General features: G+C 40.8%; 1 protein-coding gene across 8 annotated transcripts in view; it reads left to right on the top strand.

Moving 5' to 3' along the window:
- The window catches only part of DYNC1I1 (dynein cytoplasmic 1 intermediate chain 1), a 183,967-nt gene that overhangs the window by 82,908 nt on the left and 74,076 nt on the right, over window positions 1-26,983 (top strand). For all 8 annotated transcript variants that reach the window (XM_021538381.3, XM_021538378.3, XM_021538382.3 and 5 more), the window contains 2 exons: window positions 17,606-17,695; window positions 26,497-26,659. In XM_021538381.3, the coding sequence (XP_021394056.1) occupies window positions 17,606-17,695; window positions 26,497-26,659 (253 nt within the window). The remainder of the gene's footprint in view (window positions 1-17,605; window positions 17,696-26,496; window positions 26,660-26,983) is intronic.

Below are 26,983 nucleotides of genomic sequence, written 5' to 3'. Positions count from 1 at the left end.
ATTACTCAAAAAATGTGTCACTAGTCCTTGTTCAGACTGCTAGAAATTTCTACCTGTTGAATTTTAGCATTTACATAACTGGAAACTGTGGTTTTGTTATAAATTTCTATTCCCCTTTACTCATGTAATTCCCAAAACAGGTGATCAAATATTAGTATGGTATTACTCCTCTCAAAAGTCAGCTAGTGCAACATGTGATGACTGAGTACACTCTTTTCTCAGCCATATCTCTTTGTGATCTTACATGTCTTCTCCTTATGTATATGGGTGGCTCTTGGAGCTACCTACCCCCAAAATCACAATTCCTACCACCCAAAGCACACCTTAACTTAGAGAAAGCTTTGTCCTAAAAATAAAAAGTTCACTCAAGATCTTGTTCTCTTTTTGAGCCAGCCACCCGATGTGTTAGTACTAGAAACACCTGTCCCTTAGGCCTGGAGAGACTCAGCTCTTCACCCCGTGTCAGTGAATCCTGTACTGGAAATGGGCTACAGACCATTTTAATAATTGCTTTATTTTGTTTGTTTCCTTTTAGTTAATGGGAAAAAACAGAAACATTTTAAACCAAGTTCAAAGGGAACTTGGTCATCTCTATTTCCGAATCCAGGAAAAAAGGGGTAAAATCTGTTTTGAGTTTAGCTATCAATCTGGTAGTAAATTGAATTAAATAAGAAAATGTTTGAAAGCCGAGTTGTATTTCATTCCAACTGCATTGCTGATTTAAATAGGGTGGTGGGAGGGGAATAGGGCTTAAATATTCAGCATTTAATGATAAAGTATCCCTTGTGCTTCTGCCACACCTCCTCCGGAGACAAAACACAAAGCATGTTTGGAGCAGCTGGTTGGTGCCACGCTGCAAGGCTGTGGTGCCTAGAGTACCAAAGCATGGCCCAGAGCAGGGCGAGGTGCTGAGCTGCCCGTGCTGCCGGCTCCGTGTGCTGGGCGTGCATGTGGGAGCCTGCGTGTGCGCGTCCCACCTTGTGCAAGCATCGCAAAGAGCCAGAGCCCCTGCTCTGCACTTCCAAGTGCACTTCCAAGGCAAGGGGAGGAGAGGAAAAAAGGGTTTCCCAAATTGAAAAGCATGCAGTGAAGAAGAAGGCCATTTGAAGGATCAGTGTGCGGGAGGGGAATAATGCTAGTTAGATTTTTCCAAAGGCAGGGAAAGAAAGCAAGTCTGGCCTTTAATTCTGATTTCCATGTGCAGGACAGGAGGCAGGGGGAAGTGTACTCTGGCATTTATTTAATGTAAGGATTTTGTACAGATGTCTGTGTCATTAATTTGTATAGGATATTCTCTGGTTCTTACAGTGCTAGGCGGGCTCAGCGGAGTGACAGATACACCAGCTGAAATAAGAAAAATGACATGCACAGAAATGGAAGCTGCTATTCACCAACACATAACAAAAGGAAATAGTGTTAGTAAGCATGTTAATTTCCAACACATCTGGGAAGTCATGCCTTAATGGCAAAGCCCATCATCCTGGTGTGGTCTTCAGGCAGTGGTCCTAGTTCAAAAGCCACCACATTCAACACATTCATGTTCAAAAGCACCCACATTCTGGGTGCTAAAGACTTTGATTTGGTCACTCAGACCAAATCAAAGGTCTTTTGTATAAGGTATCAGACCCAAACACAGAGCCCTGGTTTCAGTTCTTGTCTCTGACACTTGGACTATTTATTTCTGTTGTCATAAGGGTTCCCAGTCTGAGCCTCTGCTCAAGGCTGAATGCCTTGGTGCTCCATATTGCCTGGCTGTTGGCTTGCAGTCTGGTACACTTGGAAGCCAGCTCTGATCCCCACATGGAGTTGAGTGGGAGCACATCAAGACGCTGATCTGAGCTCCAATGTAACTACCACCAGCAAGCTGGGTGTAATTGGTTGAAACCACATGGCACAGGAGATACAAGCAGACATTCAGACATGGCTAAATGGGAAAGGGTCAACACATCCCAAACTGGGAGTCTGTGAACTGAGAAACAATCAACAGGCAGAACAGACAAAATATTTGGCCAAATGCTGGAGCATGGACTGACTTATATCAAGGTCCAGCCATGGACTGTGAGTCTTGCTGCAGCAAACACTACAGGAAGAAGCTGGAGTGGTAGCAATACTAATGTTCTGTTGATGAAGCTTAACTTCTTACCATTTGTAAAGAGCTCTGGAGTGCACTATCTGCTAGATTAACCTGCACTGATTTCACATCCATTTATATGGGAAGACATGTATTTTTAACATTAGTTCTGCTGCATGCTTAAATGAGACATGCTTTACAATGTAATTAAGAAACTCTTCGCACAGTTGTCAGCTCACACTTTTCCCACTTTGCTAATGCCTTCAATGCACAAAAGCCATGAAGAAAATCTTTCCGTGACATGATGGCATTACCAGCTCTTTTCAAGTGGGAGGACTGTACTCCTACACAGCAGATTTTCCCTGTGTTGTGGTATTCATGCAGCAAAGAGCTGTACTTCTGAAGGGTTTCTTGTTTAAGCTCTTTCATGCTTCTTGCCTTGGAGACTTCTTTTAGATTTGTAGCCAAGAGGAGGTCAGGAAGTGCTCCGTGCTGCAGCTTCTTTTTCTGTATCTGTTTCTATGTGGTTCTCCACAGATCCATGGAACACATTCCCTTCCATTTCTCTCCCTTTCAGACTAGTTTATGTTTCATTATTTGCAGATGGAAGAATGACAACTTGACAAACAGGGAAGGATCTTCTTATTTAAATCATCATCTTCTTTCAAGCTCTCATGAAGTGTAATGCGGTAATACTGAGAATGCAAAAACTAATTGGATTTTATTTGCCCAGTGCATGAAAAATGAACTTCCTTGCACATTTCTATGCAAGATTATTTTTAGCTGTCATTCTGCTGATGGAATTTGCCCATCTTTGTTACTTTCTGATTTGGCCAAACTACTGATGCATTTCCTGATGCCATTACTGCCTTTGGTTTTAGGGGGCTGAGTATGGCTTTATAAAGCCTGTATTTTCAACTCTTCTGTACTTCTTTTTTCACTGCTAAGCACACAGAATAACAACCAGGGGCAGATTCAATCTTGAAAAAGCCACTAGGAATTTTTAGCAGCTTGAACCATCCCAGCTAACCCAAGGCACACAAGCTCTGTTCCCCAGTTTTGTTTATTCTTTCCCTACCATGATTTACAGCCAAAACACACTAGCTGAGCTTGCTCCTCACATCCCAGTCACAAAACCAGAAAAAACTTTTGTTTAACTGAACAACACTGTTAAGCCCTTGTCTAACAGTTTCAGATTCATTTAACCATGAGCACAAAGTTAATCAAGTTTCACAAAGGCCAGTGTGGGATCTCAGTCACGTTGGTAGGAGCTCTGAAAAGTGGTGGAGTTTGAGGGCAGCATCCTGCCTGTTGCTTGTGCCAAGCTGCTTCTCTTGTACCACTTTCCCTGCTGTTACATTTCAGTTCTGTGGAGGAAAGCACTGAGAGTATGAAGCGAGAACTAACAAAATCTTTCAGAGGCAGATGGAGTGGTGGGGAAGAATGAGACTCAGGGAACAGGCTGCCTTGAAGTGGAGCAGTCAGCTCATGGAAGCAATGATGGGCACTAGCTGGCATTGCCCAGCCACCCACCTCCATCTTCTACCTTTGCTGAACTGCCCATGTAGGAGAGCAGTGCTTCCACTGTCCTCCCTGTGAGCACAGGGTATTGCCCAGAGTGCTTTCCCACCCAAAGCTGATCTCCCTGTGCCCAAAGCCTCCTCTGGAATGCTGTGATTGGAACAGCAAGGCTGTCACTCAGCACAGCAGTGGGGTCGGCAGAGCTGAGCACGGCAGATGTTCATGGAAGAGGACATTCTGCCTTTCTGCATCACAGGTCTTTGAGCACAATGACTGGTCTGACCGCTGCATTTGCTATTTTGTTTCACATTTTTGTCCACAGTAGGATTTTTAATATATCCAGAAGTCTCTTCCAGCATCCCAGTTTTCTAGCACAACCACTGAGCTTGTGTTCATAAAAGGAAGCAATTACTTCATAGCAGCGTGTACTGTCATGAGTCTGTTCTAAGAGCTAGAGCAAACCCCAAAACCTTCCTGTGTCCTGTGTAACTGGAATAGGTGTTTTACAGAAATTAATGTCATGGAATCAAAACAAAATGCTTTTTTTGTCTGTGATTTGCTCTGAATCATGGTTGTTACTGCAGTGTAAGACAGTTCTGCTGTTATCTTCAACCTTCTCTCCCCAAAAATCAAGCTATAAAAAACCTGTCTAGATTTTAGCCACCTGGTTATAGTTAGTTTCTTATTTTAAAATAGCTTTCAAAATAGATCAGACATTACACTGTTAAAAACAATTTTCCCTGTAGGTATTGAATATCAGACAGGGCTTGTAGTAATAACTGATAGGTATCTAGAATAATCTTCAGTATGAACTGAGACTACAAAGATCTGTCAATCACTGTATTTAACTTTAAACACAGATGATTTGAATTCATGTTAGCAGCATGAGGAAGTAAAAAAGATGGAATGGAGCTGTTGGAGAAAAGATGATAGGATTACCTCTGCTGTTAGCCTTTCCTGCTACTTGTTTGAAATACTAAATCAAGGTGAAGTTTATGAAAAAGGCTACAACGGGGGTTTGTAACTCTTCATTCCTGCTGGGATTTTCCTATTATAAATCTGCTGTCAGAAGTAAGTGCTTTACTTGTGGCTTAATTTTATGCAGGCACAAACACCTTGGTTCAACACATTTTGCCAGAGACAATCATGACTATCTTAATGCAACAGAGTCCTCATTAACAGGGACCTGTGAAAAAAGAAAAATGCACACATGCTCTTTTGTCATTGGTCATTCATAAGCAGCCTGATGAAAACTGAAATAAAACATAAATCCCAAGGTGGTGTGGAGCTGGTGTGGAGACATGAGTGTTTGAATCACACAGCTTATGTGAATTATCCATCTTGGAAGAACATTACACTCCACCTTTTGAATGAAGTTTCATTAACGTAGTGGAAAGCTCACAATTTCTATTTGTTCTGCTGTGGCTGCTGAATTTAGCACTACTCCCAGTACCTACCCCCAAAACAAACACCTCTGTTGAGGTGAGTTTTCCTATTTTATCCAACCATGTGACCATAGAGGCAACAAGGACAATGGTTTTCAAGATGCTGGTCAGACTTAGCTTGTGCAATTTTTCTCCATGCACGAGCCATCAAGATGAATTGGTAGCACGTTTCTGACTTCATAATGCATTTGTCCTGTTCATTTTGAGTTCTGCATGCAAATATAAAGAGTTCTGCATGCAAATATAAAGGGTCAGGATCAGCCTTCAAAAGCAATAAATATGTGTTTATTAATTTCCTGTTTAATGTCCATCACGTTTGTTACAATTATCTGTTATCTTGAGGACATGGATGTGAAATTTGCATTCAGGCACTCAGAACTATAAGCAGGACTTGAAATTTGTCCCATCTAAAAAAAATCACTAACCTGAAGTCTTAAAATAGGGAATCTCAGATCACAGGAATAGACATCTTGTCATTATGTTGATGAAAGACATCCTTATCCCCAATTAAGTGTGTGCTTCTATGTTGCTTTAATATCAGATTTTAAAATTGCCACTCAAGTGTGACTACATCCTTTATGTAGTGGCTGCTTCATAGTCAGGCCCAGTCTCTCCTTCATGCAGTGCTGTGAAATTTCAAATTTCAAAATATAATTTTGTACCAGCTTGAAAGAATGCTCCAATGTACTGACACTCCACCTTAAGTAAAATTTTGCCTTATTTTCCAGTCTGGATACTGAAAACATCTGTGTTTTAACAAAACTGAAAACTTTCAATTTTACTTTGCTTTACCTCATATTTTAAAGTAGTCTAAAGAAGTACTTTTAAATGGAAGGGTCCAAAAAAATCCACTCAGAAAATGTGAGAACAGGCCATTTTAATGTTTCCAGGACTGCCTCTTCATCTTGGTTTCTTTTTATAATTTTCCCAATTCCACAGAAAAAGTGGCATCATTTTGCAAAAGAAAAAGATTTGATGGAGCTGCACCTTTTTGACAGAATATGACTCCAGCATTGCTGGTTTTTGTGATCTGGCTATAGATGGAAGAGTCAACTGATGAAACATAATCTGCTTTGAATTATCACAGCAAAATGCTTTGCTTGCAGTAAAGTCATTGGCGTGTATGCACGTTGTGTTTCCTCAGATCAAGATGACAACCTCATTGCTGCCTGGTTTGTGGCATCCCAAGTTAACACATGTAAATTCACAGCTGTGAGCTGTGTTATAGCAAAAAGACACAGAGGCAGAAGCCAGCAGCTTCTTTCTTTTGTTTTCCAACTAAAAAAGCAAAAACCAACCAAGAAAAAAAAAATTGATACAGAGGTGCTTCTCAAGTAAAGGATCATGAGGCAGCATAACCCAGCATTTTTTATCTGCTTTCATATGGTTCTCCTGACTTAAAGCTCCTGTCTGTAGCTGAGAGCTTCCAAGAGCTTGCAGGAGAGGGTCTTGGCAGTGTTTTGGGAGAAAAAGAAGGGTTTTAATTTACAGACAGGCATTGTATGGCACTTCATAGCACCCATTTACCAAAGAGGGACAGAAATTGTTTCCCTGATGAGTCTGAACTGAGGGAAAAAGGCAGCATATTCCAGTGAATGGCTGTGGTGCAGTTGAATCTTCCATTTACCCCAACTGCAGTTGCAGTCTGCCTGTTTGGACATCTGAACCTACTGAAGTGTGTTGAGCTTAAGCACAGAGAAACATACATGATCCTCCAAGTTGCAACAGATAAATGGGGTTTTAACCTTAGCACTTGTGAACTTGGATGATGGGGGTTGTTTTTTGTCTTCTTTTTTTATTTATTTATTTTTTTAATTAATGTCTTACAACTCAATTTCTCAGAAGAACCTAGAAGTTCATCTGAGAATCCAAATCAGAGGGCATTTCTGTGTCAAACAGGCATCTACAGGTGGGTAGGGCTCCTGGCATGCAGAAAGCCCCAGACTGCAAGTAGGGGATTTTTGATATCTGCTTTGGGAAGACCAAATGCCAGGGAGGCTGGAGAGGGGCCAGGAGGAAGGAAGAGGCCTTCCTGGGGCACGGGAGACTTTGAAGTGTGACCCTGAGCAGAAGAGGGTGGGCAGGGTGGGAGCGGAGGCGAGAGGCAGCCAGGGTGGGCAGAGGGCTGCAGGAGCTGCGGGGGCAGGAGGTGAAGGCAGGGGTGAGGGTGGAGGGCGTGGGCAGGGGGTTCCCAGCCCTGGGGACAGCAGTGCTGAGAGCTGGGTGCTCTCCCAACAGGCTGCAACAAGCAGCTGGGGGAAACCGGCTGTGTTTTTTAACAGCTGGTTTAACATCATGAGGGCTGAGCAGCCTCCAAAGCAGCCCTGATCACATGCCTCAGGGGAAGCTGTGACTGAAATATCAGTGTAGGAATCAGGAGGCCAGGATTTTATTCTGCCATCTGCAGCTATTTCAGGAGTGACTTTGGGCAAGAAGCTGATGTGCTCGTGCCCTGGTTTCTCTAGCACCAAAAGGCATTGATTGCCTGGGTACTCTGCAACTGAGTGTCTAGAAGAGGAAGCTTCTGCTCTTCCAGCGTGGTAGAACAAAAACATTAAATTGAAAATTAAATTAAAATATGGCAAGTTCAAAATTGTCAGAGGGAATTCCTTTTTCACATAGGCTGATGCAAATCATGGCTAACACCAGTGACTAAGGTGAAGTGGCGTCAGTGGGAAACAGAATTAAGTGGGGTCCATTTAGTGCCTATAAAATTAATAAGCACACACTCATTGAGCCCTGACCCAGCGTTTCTTTTGTAGTATAAAATTTTTAATAAAGTGTTTTTTGCCTGCCTTTTCCTAAGAAAAATGTTGAAATTAATCTTTGCTCATGTAAAATGCAGTTGCCATATGACTAATGGTTATTTTTAAAGTGCTGAGTGAAATATATGCATGTGTGTGTCAAGGAGACAAAAAGAGGGAGTTTTTGTCTATTTGCTGTGGTAATTGTTTATGAAAATAGTTGTTTTTTCCAATTATCCTTTCCAGTTTTAATACATTAGCAGCCTTGTCTCTATTTCTATCGGTTGAGTTTGTGTGTAAATGTAGAAATTCATGCTGTCAGATATTTCAGTTACAAAAATGCATGCTACATTTTAAGCATTGGGTTTTATTCATAAAATGCCACAGATTTGAGATGGGGACATTTGTGGAAAAGATGGCACTAAAAGTTAAACAATGGCCATACAAAAAAACGTGTGGCCATTCAGATGATTTCTGGGCCTTGAACTGAACATTTATTTCATGCTCAAAAACAAAGGAAAAACTCTGCAAGGCCAGAACTCATACTAATACCTGAAGGAGAAGTTAAACCCAGAGTCAGGGATGAAAAATTTAACCTAAAGCACATTAGTATGGCTGCATGAGCCGAGATGCAGTATGGAAGTGGAGAATTAATTTCTTCTACAACAGGCAGGTTTTGTAATCTCGCTTGTGCAAAAGCGCAGTGGAAAATAGATGAGGTGGCCAGTGGAGTCTAAAGTCATTTGTGCTTGGGATAAATGAGTCTATGAGTGAAGTCCTAGTCCCCTATATGTCAGAATTAACAATCCCACAGAATTCACTTGGTGTACATTGTACTTAAAGTTTTAAGTACCTAGTGCCCAGCTGAGGCAGCCACGATTGACCTCTGTATCAGGAGCAGTGTAAGTGCCAGATTCATCTGTGTGTGTGTGTGTGTGTGTTTAATGTGAAAGCAGCTTTTGTTTTACAATTGCTGCTCATGCCATAGCTTGTGGGGACTGGTTTTCATTAGCATACTTAAGTTTTTGTGATTTAACACTATTGCATGATCTGAGTGTTTCAAAATGACTTGAGGAGGTCCTATCCAGAAGTTTGCCACGTGTCTCAGTGCCCTTTCCCATGGCAGGAGTCATTTCACACTGCTGGCATGACATGATTTCCTCCAGCAGCACAGCAGGAACAAATCCTCACAGGTTTCAGAGGCTGTGAAAATCGGCATGGTTTAGTAATCCCCTTCTTCATCCACAGAAATAAAGAATCTCCATCTTTTTCTTCTTCAAGTTTAACTGAAGTTATACTGGAGCAGGGTATTTTAAATTTATACTATTTGGTTCTGGAGCTGGAGGTCTGTAAATGCTACTGTAAGGCTTCTGCTGATCAAACATTATTTCATGTTGCCATTTTTATTTGAAGGCCCAACCATAGCCAAGGAAAGGAAACTTCTGTACTTTTCTTTTTATGTTACATCTTCCAGCTGGAATATTTTCAAGCACAATAGAATTGAACATGAGATTTGGAATGGGAAAGAGAAGAGAAAAGGGAGTCAGCTAGAAGAGGTGATGGCTCCAGTGGGGTACTTTGCAGTTTAGTTCTCTTGGGACTGAAAAACGCTTTCAACCAGTATGATGTTGCAACAGCCCAAAAGAGAGAGAAAAATCCACATCTGATCTAGACCGACCAGAAACTAAAAACAAGGGACACTTTGAATTCTTAGACTCTCACCACAACTGAAAACGTGTTCAGGCCAAGGAACTGGAAAATCAGTTTCTTGGGTTAGAGAAATGCTTCCCTGAAGAGTCAGAAGCAGCTTTCCATTTTAATTGGCACAGAAATGATTGTATTCTCAAGCAGTGATCCTAACATTTGAACCAGTGCAAAGGTTTGCAGTAAGGGTTATGAAGAGCTTAGTGAAATGCTACAGTAAAACAATTTTTTTCTGTGTCATTTTCTTGCCATTTGGCTCTTAGTCTATCATTTGTCGCAAAATGGAAAAATAAGATCTGTCTTCATAATGTACCAAAAAGAAATCTGACTGCAAACACAAGTCAGGAAGAGACATAGGAACAGGAGCTGACTGGTACAACCCTAGATCAAGAGATGCTTATGAGAAATCATATACTTGGGACCTCAGAATCCCCTGACCAGGAGTAATTGAATGTGGTAATTGTTAAGGAGAGCTTTGAGAAGAAATGTTGAATAAAAATTACTTACGGTGTGCTTGTTTTAAGAGGGAAGTGTAGTAAATTTCAGGACAAATTTTTAAGTGGCAATAGCACAGGCACGGCCTATGCTGTAGGCAAAATAAATTTTCTGAACTAAATGACTCCTCTCAGTCAGCCAGGCTAAGTGTTTGTTTTTGGGGTGAAATACTTATTTCCTTCATTGCGCTAGTACAAGGACAGCTGAAGCCTGAGAGGAGGACTCTGGGGATCTGGTTGTAATGGCTGGTAATAACACCTGCCCTTTATGGGATGAGGGGTGAAGTCTTGCAAATTTGCATTGCAGAATAAGGGATGAGATCAGAACACCCTTCTTAGATGTGTCAGAGATATGGGAGATGTACTTAGTTTTACAAGAATCAAGAAAATTGGGATTTTTCCATTAGTCTTGCACTTTTAAAACTGATATATCATTACTAGTCTACTTACTGTGGAAGACATTGGGCTAAATAAATTAATCTCATGGAGAACTGCCCTGCAGTCTTCTGGATTAAAATTATATATGTGCTAAGCATTATATTATTTTATGCATAAATTTTAGAACATTTTCTTTAAAATTACTCAGTCAATATACTTGACTCTGGTAAAAGTAATATGATTCCTACAGCCTGTATTTTACCAATCTTCAAAGCTTCTCTTTTGCATAAGAGCATCACAGGACTTTGATAGCAAAACATGACAAAAGATAACAAAATCAATGGAGTTTGAAGGCAGTCTGTTCTTGTAGCACCGTGATTTTTTTCTTGCTCTTGCAGAACTGCAGTTAAGTAACAGACAGATCATATGTGGAAAATGAAGGAAGAACATCACATACTTCTGTGCAAGTTTTATAGGTGCTGTGGCCATAAAATCGTTCCAGAAATTCATTCATCAGATCTATCCTTTCTTTTTCTACCATTCTTTTTTCACCCGATGGCCATTGGAAAGCACTGTGCTAGTTGGACAAGGGCAAGGAGGTATGTTGTGGGAGTGTTCTGTAACAGGGATGGGGAACTCCACAGGGATGAGCCAAAGCTTTTTTATGTTCCTCCAATGCACATTTAAGTATTTTTCTGGGTAGTGAGCATTAGTACCTTACATACATATGATTCTTGATTGCAAATATAGTTGCAAGCTCCAACTCACATTAAATTCTCATTTGAAATTTGTTGCCTGTTTCATGGAGCTTAGGACAAGGTCTGTTCACCTGTGGTTTTTTTTCTCAGTATTGAGGTCTGAGTAGTGTTCGTTGCTTGGCTAGATGAAATACATTTTAGAAGGCAGCTGCCTATTGCCAAGAAGAGCCCTAATGCAAGAATATTTCCATATGGGATGACTAACATGTGTCCAATGTACGTCCAGTCTCACATCCCACTCTGCTAACAAGATCCACTGATGAATTAATTATCTTCTTGCTTCAAAGGGCAGTCAAAAGATGAAAGTGAAAAACTGGACATATTTCAAAAAATGACATTATATGAAAAATAGGTTATTCAGCCAAATTGCAAATCATAGATTTTCAAAAATGTGGAATGTCAGACAGTCCTGTTTGAAAAAAATATGGCTTCCCTTCCTTGTTGCATATTTTGCTAGTGATGGAAAGAAAATATCCATAAAGGAAAGACAGTGTTTTAACTCCTACTTAGGAAAATGCCAACAGTATTCAACTTGTTTGGTCCAGGCTTATTGCCAATATGAATACAATGCATTTGTCCTTGTTCAGTTTGTAGTTCTTTTATAACAGAAGAAGCAAAGTTATTTTGAACAGTTGTAAATATAAAATTTATACAGTGGTTTCTGGTATTTCATAGTTGCGAATATGGAGTCTGCTTTTTGTGAAGACACTTGATTTTATTGAATGTGTCATATGCATGGCTGATCCTTCTCATGCACTAAAGGAATGTCAATGCTGATATAAAACCCCATGTAAACCCCTGGGGTTCTCATATATCACTGACTCAGTCAATAAAATATATAATTGTGATGCTAATTAAATTGTGATTTTTAAAGCTGTGTCTTTAACAAAGGGATTGTTTGTACCTACCCAGAATTAAAACCAGAGCTAATTCTGTATAGCTGTCAATTCTAAAAACAACACACAGAAGCTGTAACTTCTTAGCTTCAGCGACACAGGTCTGAGGAGGTGTAAATCCTCCACTGAAGAAGAAAGTACAACGTGCTGCCTGCTGTTTAATTGGTGCTATGTGTATTAGCAGAGTAGAGACCATAGGTACATAAATCCCCCCAAAAATCAGCTATTTAGAAATCTATTTCAGCAGTACTGGTGCTGACTTCCTGAAATTTGCAATCCAAAAAAAGCAATAGAGTATTCATCTCAAGAATTAAAACCCTAAGCCAATGTCATGTGTAGTCCTCTCAGATGCAATTATTTATTCTAGTATTCTAGTTTGTGTTGAATGTTCCTGGTATGTTTTTATATGCTGTAAAAATAAATACAGTGGTTTAAAGCCCTGGAAACTCCAAGTAGGTATGAAATAGTCCAGCACTGCAGAAATGCAGGGTCTGATTTTCTGAGATCATCAGAAAATGATGAATTTTCTCTGTGAATATCTGATCCAGTTCAGCACATCTGGGCATTTCTTCTGCAGTTGCCAGGGAATTGGCCGTGTGTTCACAGAGCTTTCCCCTGTACCACCTATTGCAAGTGGTTGTGGTGTCCAAGGCAAAGACTAGGCATAGAGCAGGCTCATTGCAGCTAGTAGTTGGATAACATTTGAAGATTATTATTTGCACGTAGATGAAAAAATAAAAAAACAAAAACAAACCAGGTTTGTAGGGAGGGGTCATACTCTTATTAGGACAACTTCTATAGTTGGGAGAAACAGACAAGCTTTTAGACAGACAAGACCATTTCTGGTCTGGAACAGAAGCAGAAGTGTTCAAGCTAAGACAAAAATTAAAACAATTGCTCTAGTTTTACTTTGTCAAGCACTGTTCAGACTGATTGGCTACCTCCTAGGGCCTGGAGAGTCATCAAACTCTGAGTTATGAAGAAAACGTTTTTGATCCAGTTATCTCAGTCTGTATTAATCCCACATATGGCTCCACCAGCTTCAGCAGACAAACATAATTATCCAAGCATTTAATGATCATTTCCATTTAGGATTTGTTTATTTATAGAGGGCAGGATGGCCTTAGTGGGCAGGACTCTAGGCTGAAACTCTGAAGCCCACTCTATCTTCCCTAAGCTGCTGGCCTACTGTGTGATCTGGAGTGAGTGGGTCTGTGTGTCAGCTTCTGTGTGGTAAATAGACATACCAGAGCTAGCCTCCTTGCAAAGTCCTTTTATAGCTACAAAGGAGTTATACACTTCTTTATTACTAGCTCTTTTTCATGTGGTTCCTTAATAGACATTTGAGTTCTGATAGTGTTCCACCCTGTTCTCTTCTGAACAGGGTGTAACACTACTACTGGTGCTGGTAGCATCTCTGTTTGCCAAATGTGACTAGAGGACTCTTACTACTGTAATGTGAACAACTAAAAAGTTATTTCTCTAAACTTCCTAATATTAGATATGCTCTTAAAAGGGACAGGTTATGTATGTTCAGGAGCTACACAAGTTTCTTCATCTCCCTGGAAAATTAGTGCAATCTGAGCGGGCACATGTGGAAATGAATTACTATGTTCACAGATTCTCCAGTAAATGTACAGTAAATGCTATCTTCATCACCTTTAAATAAAACACAGGAAAATGAATGCTGAACATTTCCATTATTCTTAATGTATGTGTATATGCAGTGAAATATACAAATGCATAACCGTACTTAACAAAAGCAAATGTATGTACGGTGAACATGTGTGAGGATGCATACACTAGTATTAAATAGTGTAATATATATATATATATATATATATATATATATATATATATATATATATATAAATTATGTCAAATAAACTTAGGTTGCAAAGCCAAGCAACATTGGGTAGTCCAGAATGCAGATTTCTTGGGCATTCTTAATTATCCCTCTTCAATATGTAGGATGATACAATTTTACTTGCATGATAACATATAGGGCTTTTCCCCTTAACAGATTCTTCCTTCAGCCAGTCAATAGGGGGACAGTTTTTTTCACCTTTCTGCTTTTTATCTTATTCCATTGAGTGGTCTGGCCTCAGATCTCATATTAGTGTACATGATCAAAGTACTACACTGAACAGAGAAAAAACATTAATCCACTTCCAAGGTTTAGTTTTGCTGTTGCTTCCCCAACAGCATTGTAATATGCCACAAATCCTGATGAATGTGTCTCTGCAAAATATCTATGCAGGGTGAGAATTCTATTTTTTTTACAATATTATTGCCATCTTGGAAAAGCACTTAAGCACGGGGAGAAAGGACAAAAATGTCAGAATGAAAACTTTCAGTGAAAGCTGAAAGAGAGAGCTGTGGGAGCCTTTGCATGTGTAGAATTTCCCTAAGACTTTCTCCACTCAAAGCACAGGGCCAGTTGACTTCAGCTTTCAGCACTTCTGCATTTCAGGCCCCAGGTGTCTCTTGCTGAGCACCCAGAAAATGAAGCCAACCACTCAAGAGGGAGGAAATTCCAGAATTATGTCATCATGCCTATATGTGGGGAGGGGAAAGGAGCTAATCATGCCCAGACAATCCATATTCTGGCATTTGCTAAGATTTTAGCATTTGATTCACAAGCCTATCATTCTTTTAGCTGAGTTTCTCTGTGTATGTGTATATATCTCTCTGTAAATAAATAAGGACATCTAAACTCTGTCTAATCTGCTAAAAACTCTTGCACTGCTTTCTCAGTAAAACTATTTTGATGTTTGTGCCCTTGGAAAAAGTAATGAAGTGTTTTAATATCCTTTACTTACTTCCATTTATCCCTACTCTGCATTAGAAGCAGGAAATGGCTATAGGCAAACAAATAATCTGATGCCCAAAATCAGAGGGATCAAGGAAACAGGGATAATTTTGCTTCACTTCAACCTGAAAACCTGCTACCAAATCTCAAGTTCTAAATTTGCTACATCATCCCTATCCATTACCAAATTACAAATGAAGTATTAAAAAGCATTGCAAGAAGCATTAAAAATACCAAATATTTCACATGAATATTGGTGTAATTTTCCAGCAGTTTGCTGCCTGAAAATTGTCTCAAACCCTGCACCTTCTGAAACTTCCCTGCACAAGCTGGCAGATTAGAAATAGGTAAAAAATGGAAGCAGAAATCCATAATTAAACAGCTGGTTCCAAAAGCTGGTGCTTTAGGGAATGAAAACGTTTAATGCAAGGCTCACAAAACTTTAGTAGCAGCTGGTTTTATTAGTACCTGCCATAATTCTGTCTGTGTGTACATATCTGTACAGCATTGTGATCCTATCTGTGTGTGCATGGCACTTGAGGTTATCAGAGTATTCACTCCCTGCTGTACCAGGCACTCACACTTCTCACCTGTTCTTTGAAACTGGGAGTGCCTCTCTCTTCCGTGCATCCCAATCTCCCTGGCACCACAGACCAGTGGCAGAAGGACCTTTTTTTACCCCTCCTGTGGGTGTACAGCATAAGAGCTCTTCTCACCGACTCTCTGCTGACTGTGTTGGATGTTATCTGTCTTTCAGCCAGTGGACAGAGCAATGTATTTACCCTGCCAAACTGAAACGCCCTGGTTTGCTCTCTAAAAGTTCATCCTTAGTTCTCCTGTGTAGGGTACCTGGGGAAAAGTAGGCACCAAAGGGAGGCATTGTGAGTGCCCTACCTTTTTATCCACCTCAAGTTCCATGATCTGACAAATCCCTGATAAAGGAGTGGCATTTAATTCTGGAAATGCCTCTTCATCCATGCTGGATTCCTCCTCCCTTTCCAGCTTGGGAAACACATGGTTTTCCCTCTTCCCTGGTGGATGGGGAGATGAGATTTCCCTTTCTCCCCACTACAGTCACTAGCAGTAAGGTGAGTGATGGCAGATTTTATGCCAATATTTCCTTGTTTCCCAGTAGGGAAAGGCATATCTGTCCATGCTGAGACACCTCCTTACAGCATGTGGCTAAGCCATGATCTCCAGCCAACATACTGCAGAATCACAGAGACACAATATTCTGAGTTGGACGGGACCCACAAAGATCACTGAGTCCAACTCTTAAGTTAATGGCCCATATGGCAGCTAGGAACATGTCCCCTCTGGGCTTTTGGGAGAAGTCCTAGGGTAGGCAATGTGGTGGGAATAGTGTGGTGCTTATTACGTTATTGAAAACAAAATACAGCTGCATGTTCCTGTTGGTTGAATGCAACCTGTCAGCACCAGCATCTCGCAAGAAGCCAGGACTGATTACAGCCAGCCTTCACAGCAGAAGGTGCCAGTAACCAACCAGCTGGAGAAGCATGATATGTTTTCCCCATTAACATGGGAGGTTAGAGCAGGAAGTGTGCCTGGAGAAACACCATGACACAAGGAACTGTATGGTGACAGCAGGTTGCTCAGAAAGCCCCAGAGGAACTGCAGTGTTTTTCCTGGTGGCTGAATGCCCCAAGGCCAGGACAGCATATGGTCTCTCATGCCACGCACCAATACAGGGGACCAGTGATGCTTGATATGCCTTTGTGGTATGTCAAGCTCCAAAATAACTGCAAAATAATTCCTCCATAGCCCCTGGATTTACTCATCCTAATTGTTAAATACTTTAAGGATCAGCTCTATTTTCATTCCTCACAGTTCACAAAATCTAGAAAGCTGTGTGTCTTTATCCTCTCAAGAATGTGAGCGGGTTGGATGCCAGCCCTGGGCACAGGAAAAATGGATCACATTGCTGTAACAAGCTGGTAACAAGTAATGGGGGCTAGGTAGACTCTGAGCCATTTTGGTGCATCACTGTCTTTCAGCTCTGCTTGTATTATATTGTGGTCTGGACAATCAGAACCCTTGTAACTTCATAGAAACATCAAGGAATGAATGGTTTGCCCTCCTGAATAAAATGAGAACATGTGAGAGTGGCGAGAGAGGGGGAGGGAGAGATGCATTTGCATAGGTCAGGAAAGGTCATTAAAACATCTGGCAGTAGTAACTGACATGTGTCAAATTTTAGTGTTCATTAAATTTGTATTAATGCAAGAAGGGTTCCTAAGCTCCAAATGCCACTTTTGGTTGCTATATTCCCCCAGTTGATGGTGATGACTTTTCAGAACTGTGCCATGCTTGTTTCCTTGCTAGTGGCATCTGACCTGAGGTCAGTCTTCTGTTTAACCTATTCCTGTAGGTCAAAAGACAAATTAATCTGGTGAGAATTGAATTGGAAATGAGGTATCTGGATAGCAGGTGTCCCAGCTGTGGAATAGCTGCCAGGCTGAAACGTATTTGTATCTGTCCTCATGCCATCCAAGAAGTCATATCCGAGGTCAGGGAGATATTCAGTTGACATCTGAGATGGGAAGTTACAGGGAGCAGAAGTGGCAGGTGCCCTTGTGAGCAGATTATCTTGCAGTCAGGGGGGAAATGTCTGAGAGTGTCACTCTGAGCATAAATGTACATGTTCCATGTATTAGGCACTTTGCTTTACCAGTTTATAATTGTAAAGAAGTCAGACAATTTCCAGGCCCCTTAAGAAGGAGAATCTCACAAATCTTTTTCTTCCTTTTTTTTTTTTTTTTAGAGGATGAAGATGATGAAGAGATGGTGGAGCCAAAAACACAGGATGACTTAGAGACAGAAAATCAAGACCAGAAGCAGGAAGTGAAAGAAGGTACTTTAAAAAATGAAAAGGATGATGTTTGATGTTTAAATGACGGGATTCTGCCAGTAGCTACTCTCATAAGTAGTTTCCACTATTGAGAACACTGAAATTGAAACAGTCACCAGTTTTATTGATTCAAAACCATATGAGTAGCATAAAAGCAAAAAATTGTATCCCAGAGACACAGCTGGTAGGCCTGAGAAGATTGTGAAAGGCATGAGGCATGAGCTGTTTAGAAGAATGTCCTACATGTCCTTATAATTTGAAAATGAAGTAGAGATTCTTGGATCCCATACTGGTACTAATTTGTCCTCTGGCTCAAATACCCTGCTTACGTGAAAGATTTAAAATGGGAATGCCAGGCATTCCAGCAGCTCTATAAAGTTTGTTGGTCTTCAGAGGTACTTGGAGCCCATAACTGTCTGTCTGCTTGAGAGGAGCAAACTTAAGCCTAGTAGTAGTCAGGAATCTACCAGCAGAAAATAATATTTCACTTGAAAAACTGTTTTCTGTCAAAATTGAAACTTTTTGTGGGAGCTGCCCCAAGGAACTTAAAAATCCCCCTCTGAAGCCAGATAAGTCCAGCCCTTCTGTCCATTACTCTGTATTGAGGTGTTCTGTACTGTTATAGAAGACAAAAATTCAGGTTACTACTAGCTTGTGGTGCAGAGAAGAGACACTTGCTTAAGTCATGCATGTCAGCACTGGATGTGGGAGATATGCTTGGTGTGTCTTTTCCTTTCCTTGGACCTGTCTTAGCTTTAAAATTAGAAGAAGGATGTGAAATATGGTGTTCCTGATCTAGAAATTTACTAGGGTATTGGCTATTCTAGTGTGTCAATGCCTTCAGCAGTCAGTGCTTACTCCTGTGTTGAGTAGAGGAAAAGAACTGAAATAGCAGCAGCTGCAGGGTGGAAGGAAATAGGTTTCTTCTCCAGCATTTCTTACTTTTGTGTTGCCAGGACTGCTCAAAATTATATTTAAACTCTTGAAAGGTAGTTTATTTCTTCAGGTAGGGCCTAAGTTATTTCTTGCTATGGTGATCATTACCAGGATAATTATGTTAGCTTGGTTTTTCCCACGATAATCTCACTAGGGAAAAAATATGGAGCCATTTTACATGGAAGCCCATGAAATCTTCAACTGGAATACAGTAGTCGATGCTTATTTCTCATCCGGGGAGACTGGTATCTTTTAATCAGTATCCAAAATAATTAATCTGGTACACAGTGCCCACATTTCCTATCCTCACCCACTGAAGTGAATTGCAGTACCAGCTGTACCATTTTGATTATAAATTGATCTTTCTTCCCTCTTTAGAGCATCACAGAAATCACCCATGCCATAAATCCTGTAGTGTTAATTGCTCGTTTAGGTCCTTGTGGAATCTTGGAGAGATAAAAGTCCTCCTGCTCCTCATCATTCTGCTTCTTCCACTGGCCCCAGCCACTGATGCCATGGGCAGAGGAGGTCAGTGCAAACAGCAGGACCAGGAGTCAGGCAAGTCTGCAAAGGCAGGACTGAGGACATGAGCAAGAAATGTGGCTACATAGAAAAACTTCATTTTTCATGAAAACTACTCTTCAGAACTGTGAGGTCAACTTGCATATGGGCTTTTGCAGTCACTGGACCTGACATGGTAACTCTTTTACTGGTGGCAACAGAAAGCCATAAATACATCTACTACTGCACACTGTGCATAAGCACTGTCCTGTGGTGCTGAATGTCCCTGTAGTATTCAACTTAAAGCTTATCCCACACCCATTTATTCCCACAGAAAAGTTATGCTAATGCTTATACACAGGAGAAAACACAAACTCCTGCAAGAAGAGAAGAAGAAAAAAAAATCAAAATAGAACCCTGAACTGATCTATTTTGCTTTTTTAATGGGCTTTCAAGTTAGTATTTTACGAACTTTGCTCACCAGCCACCACACCATCTTTTGTTTCTTTGCTGTGCTTTAGTCAGAGGGCAGTGCTCCCCTTCCCTGCCTAGCAGACCCCCAGGAGCAATAGATCATCTGGGTTGGTTTAGCACTGGTCTCAGGCACACAAACTGCAGGCTGTTTCAGCTCAACTGACTTTGTGAGGTGCCAACATCTGACTGGGTTCAAGGAAGAAGAAAACATGCTCATTGCCTGATAGAAAGTGAACTTGACCTGTACTATGTGTTGTGATAGATAAAATAGTGGTGTGCTGCTGACAGGCATTAAATGCTGTGAATCAAATGAAGCCATCGTCCCCAAACTGACAAGGAACGGAGGCCTATTTTTTAGTGTTTGGTGTCATTCTCTCCCAGTTGGTTTTAGCCCTTTTGCCTACAAAATCCCATTTTCCTCTCTGTTGTAATCACCCTTCTCATGTTCTGAGCGACATTCAGAGTTTGAAGCCATCGTTTGTGTTTCATGGAAGTGATTAAAACCATGTTACAAGTCAAACAGGAGTTTAGAAGAACATTTCCTGTCGGTGCTGCACTCTGTGTGCCTACTCAGAATTAATAGCTTTTCTGCAAATTAGCACATAATGGGTTAAAAGCATGTTTATGTTGGCATTAAGTACTCTGGCTTCTTTTTCTCTGCAAGGCAAGACAATATTTTGCAAACTTTTTAAAGAATCTCTAATAGACATTATAGTGGCGCCATTCACACTGCTATATAGTAGTTAAGGCTGTGTCAGCACTTCCATTATAAATCCTGTTTTTCAGGGATTTATAACCCAGCCGTAAAAATTTGCTCTGGGCTGAAATTTGGTTTCAGCTCAGGGAGCACATTTTTTAACAGATTAAAAAAATCAGCATGGCCTTTTTTGAGTTATAGGAGTGTTAGGAAAAAATCCATGGGAGAGAGAAGTGCAGGAAGAGAAAGGCAGACCATTTTTTCATTAATATAACTCAAAAATTGGTCAGGATAAAAAGTTAAGTTTGGATTCAGTCTGTTCAATCTCCCTTTCTCCAAGCCAGCAGGACAAGAGTGCTCTATTTTTATAATGGTATTTTAAGAGGAAACGGGATTTTTTTTCTATGTGGTTTATAGGTAGTTCAGTTTAATTCTTCAGACATTTATTGCATACTCAATTTCCTCATCTTCCCCCCGCACACCCTAGAGTTCCTCTATGGGATTTGGTGGGATTATTCAGCAGCCAGGGGTGTTTGAAGGCTCTGACCCTGGTCCTGGACATGTCCCAGCATCACTGTAAGGCCCTCAGTGCACCTGCATTGGGGCAGCCTGTCTGGCATGGCACCTCTTGCAGAACTTCACTGCCATGGAGGCGTGAAAGGCAGAGGAACAGCTTGAGCCCCAAGAAGTGGAGTGGGAGATGAAGAACTGACTTGTTGAGCACTTGAAGTTTATGAAACCTTGGGACCACCTTGTGTTCCTTCTGTGGGGCTGCCTGTTGCCACCCATGTCTCAGGTGCATGTTCTCCTCATTGTTTTTGGAAGAAGCGAGTGTGGGATATCTGATGGTGAACTGGGCTGGGCTCTGCCTGTTCCCAGCCTCTCCTGACCACATAAACAAGAGACTGGTCCAAACTGTGGCATCAAGTGGGATGGGGTTTTCCACCACCAGAGAGCTCTGGAGCACCACCTAAGGCTCCTCTTTGTGTCAATAGAAAGCACAAGAACAATGGGACGGGCTAGGTCTTAAAAGTAGGCCTCAACCTGCATTTATCTGAAGTCATGGGCATATCCACAGAAACTTGCACAAAAGACTGTGATGGGAAAGGATCTGCAAAGCTGGGATCTGCAGCTCCAAAGACCTGCTGTGCCCTGCTCTTGCCCTGGCTCTGCGCATGGGGCTCAGGTGTCCACAGAGCAGGCCGGGCTGGTGGAGATGGTTTCGCTCTCAACAGCTCAGGTATCCGTGTTGGAAAAGCAAAACAGGTTGTGGTGAGGTTTGTCATGGCCAGAAATGCCATGGATTCACTGCCACCAACACCACAGTGAGCTCAGGTGTGCCGACCCATCCTTACAGACAGCTCAGGCATGCTCAGGGATGGTGTCCAGCATGGCCCCTGGAGAAACACGGGCAGTGGGAACAGCCCTGCCTGGCACTGTATCAAATTTAAGGCTCTGCAACTTGCTACTCCAGTATTTAAAAATCCCTAAATAAAGCTTGAATTCTTCCTTTTTATGTTTAGTGGTTATGCTATGAAGGGGCTTGCCAGCACAACAAAGAGATGACATATATCAAAACATGGTATGGGATACAGTGAAGCAGGATATGGCATTTGTCAAGACTGACATGAAAGTGCAAAGCACAAGAAAAACAGGAGGATCATGAGGTATCAGCAGGCAAGAACTGAAAGCTGCCGAGAGCCCCTTTGCACCTTGCAGTTCTCACCCTGTGCCTTTCAGCCATCCTCCTTCGTCAGCACATCTAAAGTTTACATGGATTTAAATAGATGCTGAAAGAAATAATACAGCTCTTAAAGGGGTTTTAATAATCTCCTTCTGTCTCTCATTATATCTCTGGGTTGATAACAAGGCTGCTTCCTGCTTTACTGTTTTTATTAGTTTGCCCTTTCTTTCATTCACTTACTCCTTTTGGTCTTTTTCTTTTGTTTTTTTTTTTGGTTTTTTTTTTTTTTTTTCCCTTTAATGGACTTAATTTTCATTTCTCTTGTCAGGTTGTTAGAATTTCTGAGATTCCAGGAGAATCTTTGTTATATTCATTTAAATATGGGATGGGTTTTATTTCTTTATGCTTTTTAACTCCCTTGAAACCCTTGAAAGAAGATTCAAATTCTGGTACTTGAATATTTCTGGATTTGTTCCTGCACTGTTATCCCAACTATTTATGTTGTATTTGCTACAATCATGCTTCTACTGAATAAGAACAAGTCTGCAGCAATTTTATCTTCGTTCCTAAAGATTCAAGGTGTTCTAATATCATTTTTTGTTTCCTTCTGTATTGTCCAAAGAAATTTATGGACAAAGAACCTGGTGTGAAATATGATATTTCTGCGGATTATGTTAAGTGACATGAAATTATAAAATGTTCTTACTTTTGTAAATAAATCTTGAGTAAACTGGTTGTTTTCACTTCATGTTCAACTGTTGTTTCATATTCTAGACCTTCCTGTTCAAGCACAAGTATATAATATCTTTCATTACAGGTACACCTCACAATTTCTTTCCCTGTGGTGCCCTCTGCGCATATATTACTCTGTCCAGCAATTTAAGTTTAAATGTCAATTCCATTTTGTTTTGTACAGTATTGAGCATTGGCGTGAACATTGGCTTCTTTGGTCCATGTTGCTGGCATCCCAGCCCCAGGCCCTTTGCAGAGCAGGCTGCTGGCGGCCGCAGAGTCCCAGCGATGTCTCGGTGGGTGCAGGGGATCCCCGGGGGTCCTGGCAGGCAGGACTTGGTGGCTGCACCACAGCTCCTCCTGCCATGAGCTGTGCAGGGCCACAGATGGGTTCAGAACACAGACACAGAGCTCGTGAGGAAGCTGTGGTGTCAAAACAAAAGCTAAGTATGGAGCTTTCTTTGCAGGAGCTTTCAGGGCACTCCAGGCAATAAGCACATAACTTTCTGCAGTGGTAAACTACACACTGCACTGGGCTTTGTTCAGCACAGAAGGTTAGATGTGGTTGGTTTGAGTTTTATGCCAGGGAGAGCAGATACTTGAAGACAAACGCTGTATTCTTACAGGGGATTTCTGGAGATATTGTCACATCACATAGGTCTCTGTGACAAAACAAAACAAAACACACTTTGATCAGCTTCTTATGTTTCTCAGTTTTCCTTGAAGAGAGCCTGTGTTTCTTGAAAGCCGAGATCAAAGTCACTGTAAGCTCCCAGATCGGAAGAAAAATTGCAGAAAATTACATAGGTTCTTTTTATTTTATTTGAGGTAATGGACAGACAGGGAGAAGGAACAAGGAGAAAATCCAAATGTCTCTGAAAGATAAATGGATAGAAAACCTCCATATTTGAAAGAACAAACCTGTCTGGGATTTTTTGCTTATACTTCATGTATTTACAGTAGTTATAGCAATGTTTTACACTGGAAAAAGTGATGATAACATTCATGTAACAAGAGATTGCCTCAAATAAAACTTCAGAGGCAGCCGAATGAAAGTAGAAAATAAGGCTAAAATATGAAGCTTAATATTGCCAGGGGGCATCTGGTGTGTCAGTCAGATGAATGAGGTAAGCTGATTTATGCCCTAAAAACTTTAGCCTAGGTGTTCCTGATGGTTTAATAGACTGCTGGCCTCCCACAGATCATTGCTAACTGCAAGGGAGATTTTGCTGAGGTAGAACTACAGTCATGTCTTTCTCCACTGCTTGTGAGCACTTCACAGCTCCCAAGTTGTTTATTTTGTTTATTTTTTGCCTTTTACCTTTCTATTGATTCTGGATTTTATTTTCTTTGCAGTTATAATCAGCAAATGGCCGAGTAATAAATCTATATTTCCAAGCTGTAGAGAGGATTTGATTTAGCAAATAATTTTTACCATTTGCAGCAGTTTAGCATGAGTTTTCCAGTTGCATTTGCAGTTATTTCCCCCTTTTTATGCCATTTTGCTGCATTGTCATGTTTGTTGTCTTTGATTCTCAAAAAGTAATGCTTCAGTGGTGACAATGGGGTATTGCCTCATTACAGGCTTCCTTGCCAGATGAGTTCCCTCAGTGCCAATTACTGTTCAGCAGTGGATGCTGCAATAGGTCGAGCTGTACTTCTTGCTAGCTTTTCTTTTCCTTTCACATGCATTGCTTCTGTGTAAAGCACTTAGGGACAAATTGTGCTCCTGCCTTGGTAATTGTCGCTCTGCTACTCAGAGGAACCATGTGAGGGGATGCAGATATTCTCTGGATGTGTGGAGCTCCACAGGAACCACTAACCAGCTGGTAGGAGACATAGGACCAAGGCCATAGGAGATCATCAAAGGCTAAAGTTTGTAACTTTTTAGCTGCTCTGCCTCCTGAGGGCCAAATTGCTCCTCCACCTTTTGCATTTCTCCTGCCCTCTCTTTCTAGCTCAGGTGTAGTGCAGAGATTTTGTCTTTCAGAGCTAACACTTTGACCACTTGAGGCAAACTTTGAAGCAAAGCATGGTGATAGCAGCCTCTCCCAAACACAGCAACTCTTAGAGCAGGGGTGATGAAAACAGGGGAGCTGAGTACTGCAGGAGTGATGACCATGTCACTCTTCCTGCCTGCTGCTGTGCCCTTCTATCTGTTCCTGCCCCAGGGGCTGGTGGTGGCATCGTGCTCCATGCAGCTGGGCATTGGAGTGCATGAATCCAGTGAAGCACAGGAAAATCAGATGGAGAGCAAGGGCCACATCTGCCTGATCACTGAAAGAAGTTGTGTGGCAAGGCACAGAAACTAGAAAATCATTTTGAGCTGTAGCTTGAAACTGTGTCACTCATTGTTTAATTAAACATTGAGATATGTATGACAGGGCTGGGAATTAAACTTTGCTGTATGGTGGGTGTTCTCTGAATTCCCTTTTTTGGCTTCCAGTATTTTAACTCAATATGGGCTATGGTGACTGCAAGGTCATTTTCACAGATAAACACCTCAAATCTGTAGTCTAAAATTAAATGCAAGAGACCTTTGATCTCCTCTTAAACTTTTAAATAGGAATCTCTATAGTTTTGCAGTAAATCTGTTTATGATATGTTGTTTGTGTTCCTGATTATAAACTTGGCACAAAATTCTCTGTCAACAAAACTTTTTATGCTGGGAATTTAGGCTGGGTTGATTTGGGGTAACTGTAAAGATACTAACGTCATTTCTTGAAATACAAGTAATTCTTAAATAGAACCATAATGATGAGTCAAAAGCACACGTGGGCAAATATATAATTGATATACAATATTGCCAGAATATCAATATGACCCTGATAGTGCAATTGAGAACAGAATTTTTTAATGTAGTAACAGCAGCATCCCAACTTTGATTCCCTCTGATGGTCATATTTGAGTTGGAATTTACCAATAGGTCATTAAACTGATGGAGATGTTGCATTGGTGCATCCTTTAAAGACAGTGTTTTTCAAATAAAGGGCCAACTTGAAATATTGGAAGTAAAGGTTTAGCAACTCTGTGTACATGCAAAGAAGCAACTTCATCTTCAGGGAGACATGCAATTCTTACTGCTGCTCAAGACAGCCCCTGCCCTTCCCAGGGCAGCTTTGCTTGTGGCTCAGTGACATTTGTTGCTCTGGGTCTTAGGATTCCTCTGCAGGGGATAACACTGCCTTAAAGAAACTGCTGTTTGGCTGATTGCTTTCAATTTTGCTGCCTCAGAGAATATCTTTGGTTATTCACTTCTTTACTTCACAAAAGCTCTGAAGCAAAGACAGAATTTATCAGTGACACCAAGTAGAAATTGGAAGAATTGAAGGGAGAGATTATATGAGACCTTTTGATATTAAGAACTGTAGTATAAGTTAAGAAGATTATTTTATCTTCAGCTCTTCTGACAGGTCCTCTGTTACATAAGTGTTCTGCTTTTTCCAGTTAGGTATTGCCTAAATGTCAGTCACGGCCATTTCCTGAAATAGGAACACTGAGTTTATTTAATTTGGGGGGTTTAAGTATTTTCCATTTCAGAATAATAAATACATAAGATACAGGATCTCTTCTATGTAAAGGCTACATTCTGGTAATATGCAGGAGTATGTTTAGACATATTAAAAACTTCTTAGTCGTGATTTTAAGAGTAAAGCTTTGATTTTTCTCCTGACATGGCTACAGCAAGCTTTCATGTTCAAAAAAACCCACTGAAGATGTTGATTCATTGGGAAAGGGGTGAAATGTCATACTCCTAACTACATCTTTTCATTTTCCAAGCTCCTCCTAGAGAACTGACAGAAGAAGAAAAGCAACAAGTTCTCCATTCAGAAGAATTCCTGATATTTTTTGACCGCACAATACGTGTAATTGAGCGAGCTTTGGCTGAAGATTCTGACATCTTCTTTGACTATAGTGGCAGAGATGTAGAAGAGAAAGATGGGTCAGTTTGTGAGGGTTTTTTTGCTTCTGCAAAATAAGTGATATAAAGATAATTTTAATAACAAGTAGCCTTAATTTTAAACAACATTTAACATTTTTATTAGTAAGAAAAGCTTAAAATATGTCCATGAAGGCCTGAGTGACTTTGTCATCTGAAATGATATTTTAAAATAGCTTTGTACTTTATTGATCTGGGTTTAGGCAGGTTTTTAAATTTGATGTATTATTCAGCTGGTTTAATTTTTTTTGTTTCATTTTTGGGATGAAATTTAAAATTCTGGAAAAATAACTGAAAGAAATAGATGTGTGTACACGTACATGTAAA

Source organism: Lonchura striata, chromosome 1, assembly GCF_046129695.1.
Source record: "Lonchura striata isolate bLonStr1 chromosome 1, bLonStr1.mat, whole genome shotgun sequence".
NCBI classification, from domain to species: domain Eukaryota; kingdom Metazoa; phylum Chordata; class Aves; order Passeriformes; family Estrildidae; genus Lonchura; species Lonchura striata.
This window is presented reverse-complemented; position numbering and strand designations above follow the sequence as displayed.